We start from the raw sequence: 12,950 nt of genomic DNA on the forward strand, positions 1-12,950 counted from the left end.
TCAACCTCAATAGGAAGTTCAAATTAATACCACAATGATAGCCCTTCAATCCACTAGGATTACTTATATATAAGAGACACAATAATAAGTGTTAGAAAGGATGTGGAGGAGGTGGAACTTCATACATTGTTGATGTGAGGCTGTAAAATAGTATAGCCTCTTTGAAAAGCACTTTGGCCATTCCTCAGAAAGTTAAACACAGAGTTATGGTACAATCCACAATTCCACTCTTAGGTATGTTCCAAAGAGAACTGAAAACGTATGTCCACACAAAGAGTTACACATGTGTGTTTACAACAGCATTGTTAGTAGTAGATAAAAAAGGAAAACAACATAAATGTCCATTCACTGATGAATAAACAAACAAAATGTGGCATATCCATACTCTGAGTACTATCTAAGCAATAAAAAGGAATGCAGCACAATAAGTGCTAGAACATGAGTGAACCATAAAAATATTATGCTAAGCTGGGTGTGGTGGTACACACATGTAATCCCAAAGCTCTGGGAGGCTAAGGCAAGAGGATCACAAGTTCAAGCCCAGCCTGGGCAACTTACCGAGACCTTGTCTCAAAATAATAATAAAAGAGCTGGGATGCAGTTTAATGTCAAGGCCCAGTGTTCAATCCCCAGTACCAACCCCTCTACACACACAGAGAGAAAAAATATTAAGAGAAAGAAGCCAGTCACAAAACACCACATACTGTATGATTACATTTATATGAAATGCTCTGCATAGGCAAATTCAGAAACAAAAAATAAATTAGAAATTATTGGAGGCTAGTGGAGAGGGGAATGGCAAATGATTGCTAATGAGTGTAGGGTATTTCTTTGGTGTGATAAAAATGCTCTAAGACAGGGCTGTGGTGATAGGTGAACAACTCTGCTAAAGCACTAAGAGCCACTGGAATTGTATATTTTAAGTGGGTATAGTATGTCATTTATTTCTCAATAAAGTAATTTTTAAAAAAATATATCCAGTAATCTAAAAAAAACCACTGATAACAAGGAATAAACTAATTACAATCTATAATTCTTAATGAAAAGAAGCACGGGATTACAGCTCTGCTGTCTTTAGAAAAAGATGAACTGCTATGCAAACTTCTCAAAACCTAGACCTCAATTAGCTATAGGTTTGGTCACAACATAAACACCTATACCATACTGAAGCCCTCATTCACAAAGCTGGTACCAAAAGCTAAACTCCATGCAGTCATGATAGATGAAAAACTCACAGAAAGAACAATGAGCAATAACTTAGAAGAGTGGAAAATACTTCATCATTAGCTATTAGAATATGACCTATATGTGTTGATGGCCAAGCCCTCAATTAATCTTACCACTCATCCTTAAATTCAATTTACTACATTCAGTATCTAAAAACACCTCATCCTCAAAAATAACAATGTAGTTAGAAAAAGGGGTTTTTATTGTTCTTTTGCTTTCTTTTTCAAACCAAAAGAAGACTAGGTAGTTTTCAACCCTTTCTTCCCTAAAAAGGCAGGAAAGGTATACAGAAATGTATGAAACTAACTACACATAACATCCACAAAGGTGTGTTACTGTCATATAGGGTGTGTGTTTGTGTGTCTCTGTGTGTGCATGTGTACATGTGTGTATACATGTTTTTGTTTTGTTTTTTCTTTTGTCTTTTGAGATAGGGTCTCGCTATGCAGTTCAGGTTGGCCTTGAGCTCACTTTGTAGCCCAGGCTGGTCTCAAACTTGCAACGATCCTCCTGCCTCAGCCTCCCGAGTGCTAGGATTACAGGTGTGCACCACCATGCCCGGCAATGTGTGTATACGTGTGTGTGTGTGTGTGTGTGTGTGTGTGTGTGTGTGTGTGTGTGTAACAAGCCTATGGCTGCCTGTATATCTGCTCTTTCCTTTTAGACAGATGATAAATGACGACATGAGTCTGCAACATAGTTTCTACCAAGAAGAAAAAAATACTGCATTATCTGTCTGTATTGGAAGGGCAGAGACCATCTAATACCATGATAAATTGGAACAATCTCTTCATATAGAAAGATAAGAATTTAGATGACATTTTTAGGAAAATCACCTCATGACTTCATAATGTTCCTCAAGCAGAGGGTCATGGCACACACATTAAAACCCCTCCCACGGGGCAACTGGTCGGAGAGCTATGGAGTTATCGACCCTGGCTTGATAGACAAACCTCTTCAGAGAATGCCAGACCTCAGAGTAAACTGAGCACCATAGAAAGCAGAAAAATATTGCATCTACTTTGTCATCAAATACATTCTGCGGAAAAAGAAATTGAAAAAAACAAAATTCTTCAAATGTATATACAGTACCTCGTTCTCCCTGAAATCACTTTTCTTCACATCTTTTTTTGGCGAGTAGAACTCTGCTGAGGAAAGTGCCATAAAGGCTACAAGTCAAAGAACGCACAGCAGAGCGGCAAAGGGAAATACTAATCAGAGGGAGTCCCAGAAAGGCAGGCTTGGCTGGCTGGGGATTGCCAAGCACAACATCATTAACACACGCTATAGGCTTGAGAGTGCCACGGGAGAGGGTAAATAAGCCCGCAGAGTCCTGAGAAATGAAGAAATATCCCTATATCCTGCCTTTAACTTCTACCACCTTGTATAGTTGCAACTCATTTCAGGGAGTTCTAACGAGAGCCAGGGAATAAAGTCCATTTATTTAAGCATTTCCATATTCTGATTTGATCATTAGAATGCATATATATACTGACTGATTGCACTGTATCCTATAAATATATACAAGTATTATTTGACAATCAAATCTTTTAAACTTTTTATAATACTTCCACACTGGCGAACAGGGAGTATCAAGGATCCAGCCTAGGGTCTTCCACATGTTAGGCAAGCACTCTACCACTGAACTACACCCCTACCCTGATTCTAGGTATTTTATTTTTAGGAAGGGAGCAGCAGGTATCATAGCAACCAAAATATGGTGAAGATAATGACAGAGGTAATGATAATAACAACTATAACAACTCTTACTTATTGATTCATAGCTAAGGATCACTACACATGGCTAAGCCCTTCTTCTATCATTGGCCCAACACTGTAGGATTGGGGGATCATCCAAATCAGTTCTGCTTTGGTCAATAAGTTAAAAACACTGAGGGAGCTCTGAATATGATTTGGGGCCCCACATATAGATATGTAGTTCTCAAATCTCTTTTCAAAATTACTGTGGTTCACTTTACCCTGCAAATGCCCAGCTACTAAAAATTCAACTTATTTTACTCACTAAGGAATTAAAGCTTGGTTAAAGTAAGTTGGCTAGCATTTTCTGGCTTAGTTTGGCTATATCTAAATATCACTTCTGGACAGTCAAGAGATGTTACTTACTTCATCAAATCTAGTTTTAGGGGAAAAAGAAAAAATAATGACACATCCAGTCTACAGATTTGAAAAGCCAATCCTCAAACTAATTATCAAGTGTGAAGAGAAAATGTTATAAAGGTTCCTTTTCCTAAGTTTGTAAAGAACATAAGCTAATCATTTAATTCTCTACACACCCTTATTTATTAAGATAGAGAGATCCTTTACCTCCATCCGATTCAGGTCACGGGCTTGTTGGCTTATCGGCACTGACTCAGAGTAAGAATCAAATAATGCACACTCCCACTTGGGTTTAGGAAAAGCTAAGAAGAAAGAAAAAGAACACATAATATACTACAGCCACAGTGCTTGTTCCTATCAGCTTTTCTATGCTTGCTAAATATAACAATATTAGTTAGTTCTATTATAGTACCAGTAACACTAATCATGCCTAAGTAGTATTGTAAGTTCTTTACTATCACAACCCCATACTTCTGTGATCCTTGTTTTTACACATGATGAAACTGAAGAACAGAGAAGTTAAGCAACTTACTCAAGGTTATATAGGTAGTAATAAAGAGCAGAGACCTGAATTCCTAACTGTGTCTTTAGAACTTCACGATATAACACAGCTGTCATCTCTCTCTCTCCCTCCCTCTCTCCCCCCTCTCTCCCCACTCCTCCTCCTCCTCCTCCTTCTTCTTTCTCTCTTTCTTTCTTTCTTTCTCTCTCTCTCTCTCTCTCTCTCTCTCTCTCTCTCTCTCTCTCTCTCTGTGTAAAACCCAGGGGTTCCCTCTTGCTAGACAAGCACTCTACTACTGAAATACATTCTCAGCCCTTTTCATTTTTTATTTTGAGATAGAGTATCACTAAATTGTCCAAGATGGCCTCAAACATGGAATCTCCCTGCCTCAGCCTCCAGAGTAGATAGGGTTATAGGCCCACCACAAACAGCTCCTCATAATCATTTTCTGATGGAGACCACTATGAAGCAGCCTCAAGCAGGACTTACATTAACCAATTCGCTTTTTATGTTTACTTGTGAATCTGTACAAAGCCTAGGCTGCTTGTCTGGAAGTGGGCAATGGACTCATAGTAAGTGAACCTCTGTGAGTCACTAATCCCTACTAAAACCTGTAATGGCAGAAGAAGCCGGAAAGCCTCAAAGGATAAGACAAGATCACAGCCAAGGACACCTGGATCCCATCTCAACTAGATAAAGACTATAGCCCCAGGCATCTCACTCCTGGGTGGATTAACTTAATCTTTATTAAGGATTAATTTAATACCTTACTTGGAGAAGTCCTTGAGTAATTCCGGTCTTCTTGAGTACTCCCCCTCCCTTCTTCTGGTAACCAAACAAATACAGGCCACCAGGCCACCCAAAGAAGGTCTTAGTCTTATCCCTGAGAGAATCTCGACTTCTGTGAGAAGGCTTTGATCCTCCTGTAGCCCTGAAATAATTCCATTTGCCTCTTTTTATCTGGCCTTTACCATACACTCATTCAGGAGATTGAGGGCCTGACCAGCATTAAGAACCCTGGGTTATTATTAATTTTCCATACTAACCGTCACTCACACTCACCATGTTAACTATTATCTATGCTACTAGCACAATTGTTAAATGTAGTAACCATGGTAATAGTTTGAACTATGAATAGTAACTAAGAAAATACTTCATTTTAGCTATTATTGGAAATAAACAAGACTTACAATGATGTATGTCCAAGATAATGTTATGAAATGCTTACTTCCTTAGTTAGCAGGACTAATAAAAATAAAAGCATTAATTCTTACCAAATTTAAAGGAAATAAGAATCACATGCTGGGTTTCTTCCAACATACAAGAGTGAGAGTGGCTGTTAGTTGGGTCGCTGGATGAATTAGCATGAGGAAAACACCATGCAACTTGGTAAGCTCATTACCTAACAACCAGCTATTTCTTAGAAGCAGATTCTGCTTTACCATTTCTGTCATAAAGTAATTAAGACAGAAATATTTCAACTAGAAAATTGGTCAAAATTCTGAAGAGGAAAAGCATTTAGAGCAGATAATAAACAGAATCTACAAATTAAATTTGTCAAGCAAGCCACTAGGAAGTCCAAATTTTTATTGCTATATGTCTGGGATACATAATAATTACATTCATTGTGGGAAAATGGTGCATATATACATTTGTATCTTGATCATTTCCATAATCCTGCCATCCCCTCTCCCCATTTCCTCTCATCCTCTTGCCCATGTCCAGTAAGTCTATTTCCATTTTCTACCAACTCCTCTTAATTTTACTATTTAATTAATTTATATTTGTGTTTCTCATATGAGGAACCAAGTGATAATTAATCTTCTGCATCTGACTTGTTTCACTCATTATTTTAATCCAGTGCTTCAAAGAGAATTTTAATCAAATGTGCAAAATGGATTGACATTGTCTTTAGTCCTTATCCACCTGCACTAGGGACTGAAATGCCAATGCTGCTCTGCAGTAAAGTACTGGTCAGGGTAACAGGAATCCAAATGGATTTTAGTTCATGTGCTTACCAGAGTCTGAACTTCATAAATCTCAAATGGGGCAAACCACGGGCCCTGCTGATTTTTCTCACTCTGAGTTCTGCTTCCATGGTAAAAACTCAACACCTTCCAAAGCACCATTCTTCAATCCAGCCCCAGAAGTAGTTTTACCCAATATTGGAATTTTCTTTCTAGTCTACCAATTTAGTGCTCTGGCTAGAACTATAAGACCAATGTCTTATGATGGGAAGGTCTCATGTAGAAAGTGAATGTTTTCCAAAACCAGGAGTAACAACTGCTAAATCTCTCTCCAATGTATCTATATCTCTCCATCTCCACTGTCACCTCTCCAGGGTGAGTTCCCACTACTCCTGACAGGACTGCTGTTAAACTCTCACAGTTTCCATTCTTGTTCAACACCTGCTTTCTTAAGGGAAGCCAGCCTGGTCATTTCAGACAATCTGATTTATTACTCTCCTGCCACTGTGTTATGGCTTGTGTGTAGATGTACCCCCAGAGCCTCATGTAGTCATAGGTGGGGCTTTTCAGAGGTGGCTGGTTCTAGAGTGTGTGATGCTGGGGTCAAGGGTGTGTGATTATTAAATTAGTCCACTGACTGGTTTGGCATAGTTCTGGGTAGGATTAAGGGTGTCCCACCGTGGGTGTGAGTGCTACCTACCCTTAGGGAATACAATATAAAAGGGACAGAAAAAAATCTGTCCCTTGTAACTTGGTTGCTGCCTTGATGCCTACTGCCTGCCATGAACTTTTTCTCCTCTGCAACGTCCCTTTGCCATACCACCCAGCCTTGGAGCCAGCCAACTAGGAACTGAACCCTCTACAAACTGTGAACCAAATAAACCTTTCCTCCTTTAACTTTGGGTGTCAGGTATTGTATCTCAACAACAAGAAAAGTAACTAAGACATACAGATCAAAGTTATTGCCCACCATGTGCTCCCTACCTTCCTCTCAGCCTCCCCTGAGGCCTCTCATCCTCACTCTGTGCACTCCAGGCAGTGTGGCCTGAAATACCTGTTTGTCCTGAGTTCCTAGTCCCTCGCAGTGCTCTCCAGCATACCTGTTGTCCCCTCTTCAGAGAGCCCTCTCTTGCCCCTTCTTAGCTCCAAAGCCCTTAGCTCTTTTTCCAAGAGAGCACCTCCATCACATCTCAACACTGATAGTCAAGTATTCCCTGAGGTCATATATGCCCTTGCTGCACCTGCACCCTCTTAAAGCATTTAGTCCTGGCTCCAATTACGCACATGTGAACTTATTTAACATCTATCCTCCAACCACCCACAAGTGCCATGCAGTAAAAACTCTTTCATAGAGCATTCTCACCACAGAGAATAACAGTGCCTCTCACACAGTAAGTATTCAGTAGTTTTATTAACAAACTGTGCAGCAAAAAAATTTCTACCAGAATCCACCCAGTTACCTGAGAACATCAAAGGGATCACAGGTAATCCACCAAACAACCCAATTTGTCCTTCCAACTCTGCCTTTTAACCTTCACTGTTAGGGAAAAGGGATTGTTTCTATTATTACAAGTAAAATGGCATCATATACAATAATCGTTTATTTTAACAAAAGCTTATGTTATTTTAAATACATGATAGCCTCAACTGGATTTATGCTCTTCAATAATCTTGTTGAAAACTGCATCTTTTTGAAAGGCTAAATATGGATGAATTAGAAAAATGCTGGAATATGATAAGTAAGCATTTTTAAAAAGCAAAATGGGGTTCCATAAAAACAACAGAAAAAATGAACAAGACCATTCATATTTTTCAAAGGGTCTAAAAGCAAAAAGAAGAACTAGATAGTTCTGGCCTTTTCTTAAGCTTCATACAAAGAATAACATGGATGATTAAAGCATTTAAAAATTAACTGTTAAATCCTCAAGGTTTGCCTAAAATACACTGCCGCTGAGTTTGATGGGGTTTATGAGGTCTCTCATGTTTTCTGTTAGAACTATATAATTATTATTTAAGATAAAACCCACAATCTCAGAAAATGATGTTCATGTCTTACGTAATTGGACAGTATGTGATGAAGTCTTCAGTTATTCCTGTATAAATGCATGCTGACAGTCTCCATAAAAATCAGAGAAACAGGGGCTGGGGATTTAGCTCAGCGGCAAAAGCGCCTGCCTGGCAAGCGCAAGGTCGTGAGTTCGGTTCCTGGTACCGGAGAAAAACCAAAAAAAAAAAAAAAAAAAAAAAAAAAAAAAAAAATCAGAGAAACAAGAGGCTCTATTCCAAGTGATGGACGTGAATCTTGATTAGTACTCTTTTTTATAGCCTTCCTTCTACTGAATAAGCAAGTCAAGAGGAGCCATCTTCAGCAGTAAAGAAATTAAGAGGTTCTTCTTTTTAACAACTTTTAATTTAGGACTTTCAGATTTCTAAAAATTACATCAGTGACTTTTGAAAAAGTCCACGAACCACTTGTGCACCTTCAAAATGACTTCTCAAGCAAGAAGTCATGATATGTGGCATAGGCTCCAAAACAATAAACCAGCATTAATGCACACCAAAATGGAAAACTAAGTATGGCCATGGGAGACGAGGTTATCTAGGACTCGGCCCAGGGCCAGAGCGGAAACTGTGAAGGTACTGAGTATAAGTAAGTAATCCTGGAGCAGACTTTGGTCTTTTGGCCAGCTGTTAATCCCTATTAGAGAGAGACAAAGGCCCCGGAACCCCAGAAGAAGGGCTTCCTCTGTGACCTGCACTGCCTTGGTAATAGGAGCCATGTGGCTGCCAGGTCAGCCCCAGGAACATCAGAGCTTCTTTGTTGCAATTCAAGAGAAAAAGAAGGGAGGGAGGGAGGGAGGAAGATAGGGAGAGGGAATGGGAGGGAGACAGGAAAAGGAGAGGGGAAGGGATACGAAACAATGAAAGAATAAAGACAGAAGAGAAGAGAGATAGACACTGAAGAGGAAAGACAAGTTTACTATGCTGCTCAATTGCAAACTAATTCACAAGGACCCATGAAGGTCTTCCCAGCCTTGAAGGAAGGGCAGCAAGCTAGAGTTACAGCCTACTACAGGCAAAAGGCAGCTGCTGTTAGCAAAGTCCCAGCCCTGAAATCAATAGTTAACTCTTCTCTCTGAACTCTACCTTCCATATTCATTTTAGAATTTGAGAAAATTTTATAGGGTCATTTGAGAAAATCTGAAAATGGGCCACTCTGCCTCCAACATGTTCACCTGTCACTGTCACTAGCCACATGCTGGTCTCTTCCCTTTGGCTGAACTTTTACCCCTTCCTTACCTAATACAGAAAATATTAAGAGTCAGGGACCACAAGACTGACTTAGATGAGACATAAGCCCTTTCAATCTGGTGCCATCATGAGGAGGGAACTGTACGAGATAATCTAAGGTCTCTCCAAAACTACTCGCAAAAGCCATAGTCCACTAACAAGTAGTTACAGTTTCTTTAGACACACTCCCTCTTGCAAATAATGACCTATGACTAAGCTCTCATTTTAAAAGAGAGCTTTAAAATTTTTCTCATTGAGGGAAGTAAAAGCTCCAGCTGTTTCTGGACCCTTTCAATGAAAACTACACTTCTCTGAATAACAGAAATCAGACGAGTGCCCACTGACTCTGAAGAGGGCAAGTTGTACTCCTGATCTTTCCAATCTTCCAAAGGAATTCATACAAACGTTGGACTTCCCATGACCCTTTCCTATCCAAACAGTTCAAAACATTTGTTTTGAGATGACTGTTTTATTAAGGAGAAAGACAAAAAGAGTTACATTTCAACCATCTGGTGTGCTGGCATGATTATTTATATATATATTCTTATATTACATGGATATATACATATATAAAAATTCACTGAATGTACATTTAAGATTACAACATTGTGCACATTTCACTGCACGTAATTTTTAACTTTTCAATTAGGCATAAAAGTTCTACTCCATTCCACTAGCCAAGGCCACTTGGAGATACTGCGACAGTAGTGGCAAACCTATGGTACACATGCATAAGCCAGGCGTTTCTATCACTGAAAGCTGTAAAGGTTTGCTATCACCACACTAGGACATGCCCCAGTTTGTACTTGGCTCTATAAACCTTCCTTTTCATATTTTATCAGTTAGGAAGTTCAGTATTTGTTTATTCCATAGTTCTCACACAAGCGTAAGTAAGTGACTTTGGTTCCAATCCATTCAGAGGGGATCAGCATAAGAAAAACCAGTAATTCACACCTACCCATATGAGCCCTATTATTCACATTATAAGCTGTAAAAATCAAAGTTAAAGAAAAATGACTGCACATACCAAAGACTCTCCAGTGTCCAGACAGCATTTTAAAACATAAAACCTTCTTAATTAGACCTCCATGGCAAGTGTCTGAAATTTAGGATATACAATGAAGCCTTACCTGCTTGCAGGTACTCTGGTTGCAGAGTTGGAGGAAGGCCCTCGGGTAGTGGGTAGCCGTTCTTCCGGGCCACAATGAGATGAAATGCAGCACAGAACTCAGGCAGGGTCAGGGCTCCGTCACAGTCAGCATCACTAAGTTCCCTAGACATAAAAGATGTCATTAGTACCTGCCATGAGAGTCAGCCTCAAACCTGCAGACAGAATTCCCAGGCTCCGTCTTACAACACAGACAATATGGCACAAGAAACTCTCGCATAAAAAGAAAAGCAATGCCTGCATATACCCAGTTAGCGGACAGTCATTCAATAAGTGCAGGCTGCATGGTGTGAAGAGCCCAACTTATCACTTGGAACAGGCAGAGGAGGCTTCGACCCAGTCATTAGGCAAGTTACCCAGAACACAGGAGTGAATAGATGCTTCATTTCTCAGCTCTGAGGGAAAACCTTGAACTTTCTATATCATGTACATTTTTGTAGCAAACTGTTCTTTGCTTGAAAATTCCCTCGTGGGAAAATACAAATAATCTCAGTAAATATTCACTGACGTATGTTTTAAGATAAAACTAGCAACTAGGGAAGGCTGGAACCAGATAAGACAAAAAGAAAGAAAGGGAGTCTTGAAAAGGCTTATCTTCACTTCAGTCACTGTTTCCCACTGAAAAGCACAGACCTGTGTACTCAGCACAAAAGAAACCTATTCACCGAAGGAACTAAGAGCCCATAAGCTCCATCTCTCAGGGTCCAGAGGCAAAGATACCTGTACCGAGACAGGTGCAGATTCAGGGCTTGCGCGAGGCTATACTGGAAAGGTGCTACCATTAGAAAGAAAATAAGCTCCATAACTTCCCTTTACATCCTCCTGCTCTCCTGCTCCCTCCTCCCCATCCCCCACCTTCTCCCCTCTTCCTCCTCCAATTTAGAAAGCACCAGCCCTGAGACAGCTGCTTCCCAGGCTAAGACCTCAGGGAACTGCTTCAAAGGCCTGATGGAAAGAACACCATTTGGCCTTCATAAATCTGTCTCGACAAAAAAAGATAGGAAGTCTCATGCCCATAATATTAAAGCTTGGAATTCTGCCAAAACAGGCTGTATATTGTTTTCAAAATGATAGTTTCTTTTTTCCTAGCTTTAAAATCTAATATAAGGACTGTTGTAAAAAAAATGGTGCCAGAGTATAATTTTTGTTTAAAGAACCTAAATCCAGTTCAGAATCCCAGATACACTGGCATGTGTGAGTGTTGCTGAAATAATTTTTCAATAAGATGCACAAAACATGACCTGTAATTGTAAATCCTATCATAATTTTTGTGAATCCTCATGAAAAAAGCTTTACATAAATATCCCAATGTTTTAATGATATATTTATAGGAGGACGAACTCCTGCCCAGTCTTGGGAAAAAACTAGCCTGCACACAGCCAAGAGTTTATGATGCTGAGCATTTTCATAGATGCAAATAGAGCCATCTGGACCATGTCAGCATCGCCCTTCTGGAGCTTAGAGCTATGGCAGGCTCTTCAGCAAGGTTCGGCAAGGGCACTACAGCCTCAAGGCTGGATTAGGGCCCAGCCGAGAAGCACTGGCCAAATTTAGGAAGCTAAGAGGCAGCTAGGATAATCAGATTTCACTTATTTCCAAAATGTTCCTGGACTTTTTGTTCACCTAGCCTTATAAAACATTATAAAGAATAGCTTTTTAAGGTCCTCTAGTTATTTGTCTCAGCCCTATTAGAAAAATCTAAAAATAAAATATGTAAGACAGAAAGTCTCAATGCCCACCACTGCCTAGACCGAAAGGGACTGAGATGGGGATAATAATTAGGAAATTATTTTAATAGTCAACACTTATGGTGCATAGTGTGTGCTAGGTACTGTTGATTGCGCTTTTCACATGATAACGTATTTAACCTTTACAGCAACAAAAATCTGTGTTGTACACTCCCTTAGTCAGTTAAAAAATTCATTCAAGGGCTGGAGATTTAGCTCAGTGGCACAAGCACCTGCCTGGCAAGCGCAAGGTCCTGAGTTCGATCCCTGGTACCACAAAATAAAACAAAACAAAAAAAACCATTCAAAAAATAAGCCTCTTATAGATGCTAAAGGATGAGTATTATGGTATATGTTACTATGGGCAAGAATTGTACTCACCATATATAAGAGAGTTCTGGAATGGAAAGCTTCGACTTGGTGAAGAAGTTCTTGGCCACAGAGCCTGTCAAAAGCCGTTGTTTAAATAAAGCATTAATGATTTAGGTAGGGAAGATTTTATTTTTATATGTAAATTAATCACCATTTTTTTCATTCAGCAACTCTACCATATAGCCATAAACACAACTAAAAATCCCAGAAGTAAGACCAACCTATGGCTTGCCTACTGTGGGCAAGGTCCTGGGTTCAAGCTCCAGCACCATTGGGTTCAATAAATAAATAGAAATACAAGGAACATATGAACAGCTTCTAAAACAATATATAGATTAGAATAGGGCAAAAGAAGTAATGACATATTCTGCATGACAGATACAAATCACATAAATGAATTCCTGCTTTGTTCTTACCAAAAAAATTACAAAATTTTACTAAAAGTTCAATAGACAAATTTCAAAATTATTTGAGTGAAAATATATTAAGCATTTACATTAAAAGGTGGAAAGGTAATGTACAGTCATCGTAGAAAAATGAGCAAGAAGAAAATTAAAACCAATGGTGTCACTAACAGA

The 12,950-nt window shown here is 39.3% G+C and overlaps 1 protein-coding gene across 1 annotated transcript in view; it reads right to left on the reverse strand.

Moving 5' to 3' along the window:
* Reps2 (RALBP1 associated Eps domain containing 2) overlaps positions 1-12,950 on the reverse strand; it is a gene marked incomplete at its 5' end in the record, with an annotated part of 227,287 nt that overhangs the window by 103,831 nt on the left and 110,506 nt on the right. Inside the window, 3 exon segments of the mRNA XM_005409136.2 lie at positions 3,553-3,647; positions 10,236-10,378; positions 12,382-12,445. Of these exon segments, the coding sequence (XP_005409193.1) occupies positions 3,553-3,647; positions 10,236-10,378; positions 12,382-12,445 (302 nt within the window).

Source organism: Chinchilla lanigera, unplaced genomic scaffold, assembly GCF_000276665.1.
Source record: "Chinchilla lanigera isolate Chin_1 unplaced genomic scaffold, ChiLan1.0 scaffold00118, whole genome shotgun sequence".
NCBI lineage: Eukaryota > Metazoa > Chordata > Mammalia > Rodentia > Chinchillidae > Chinchilla > Chinchilla lanigera.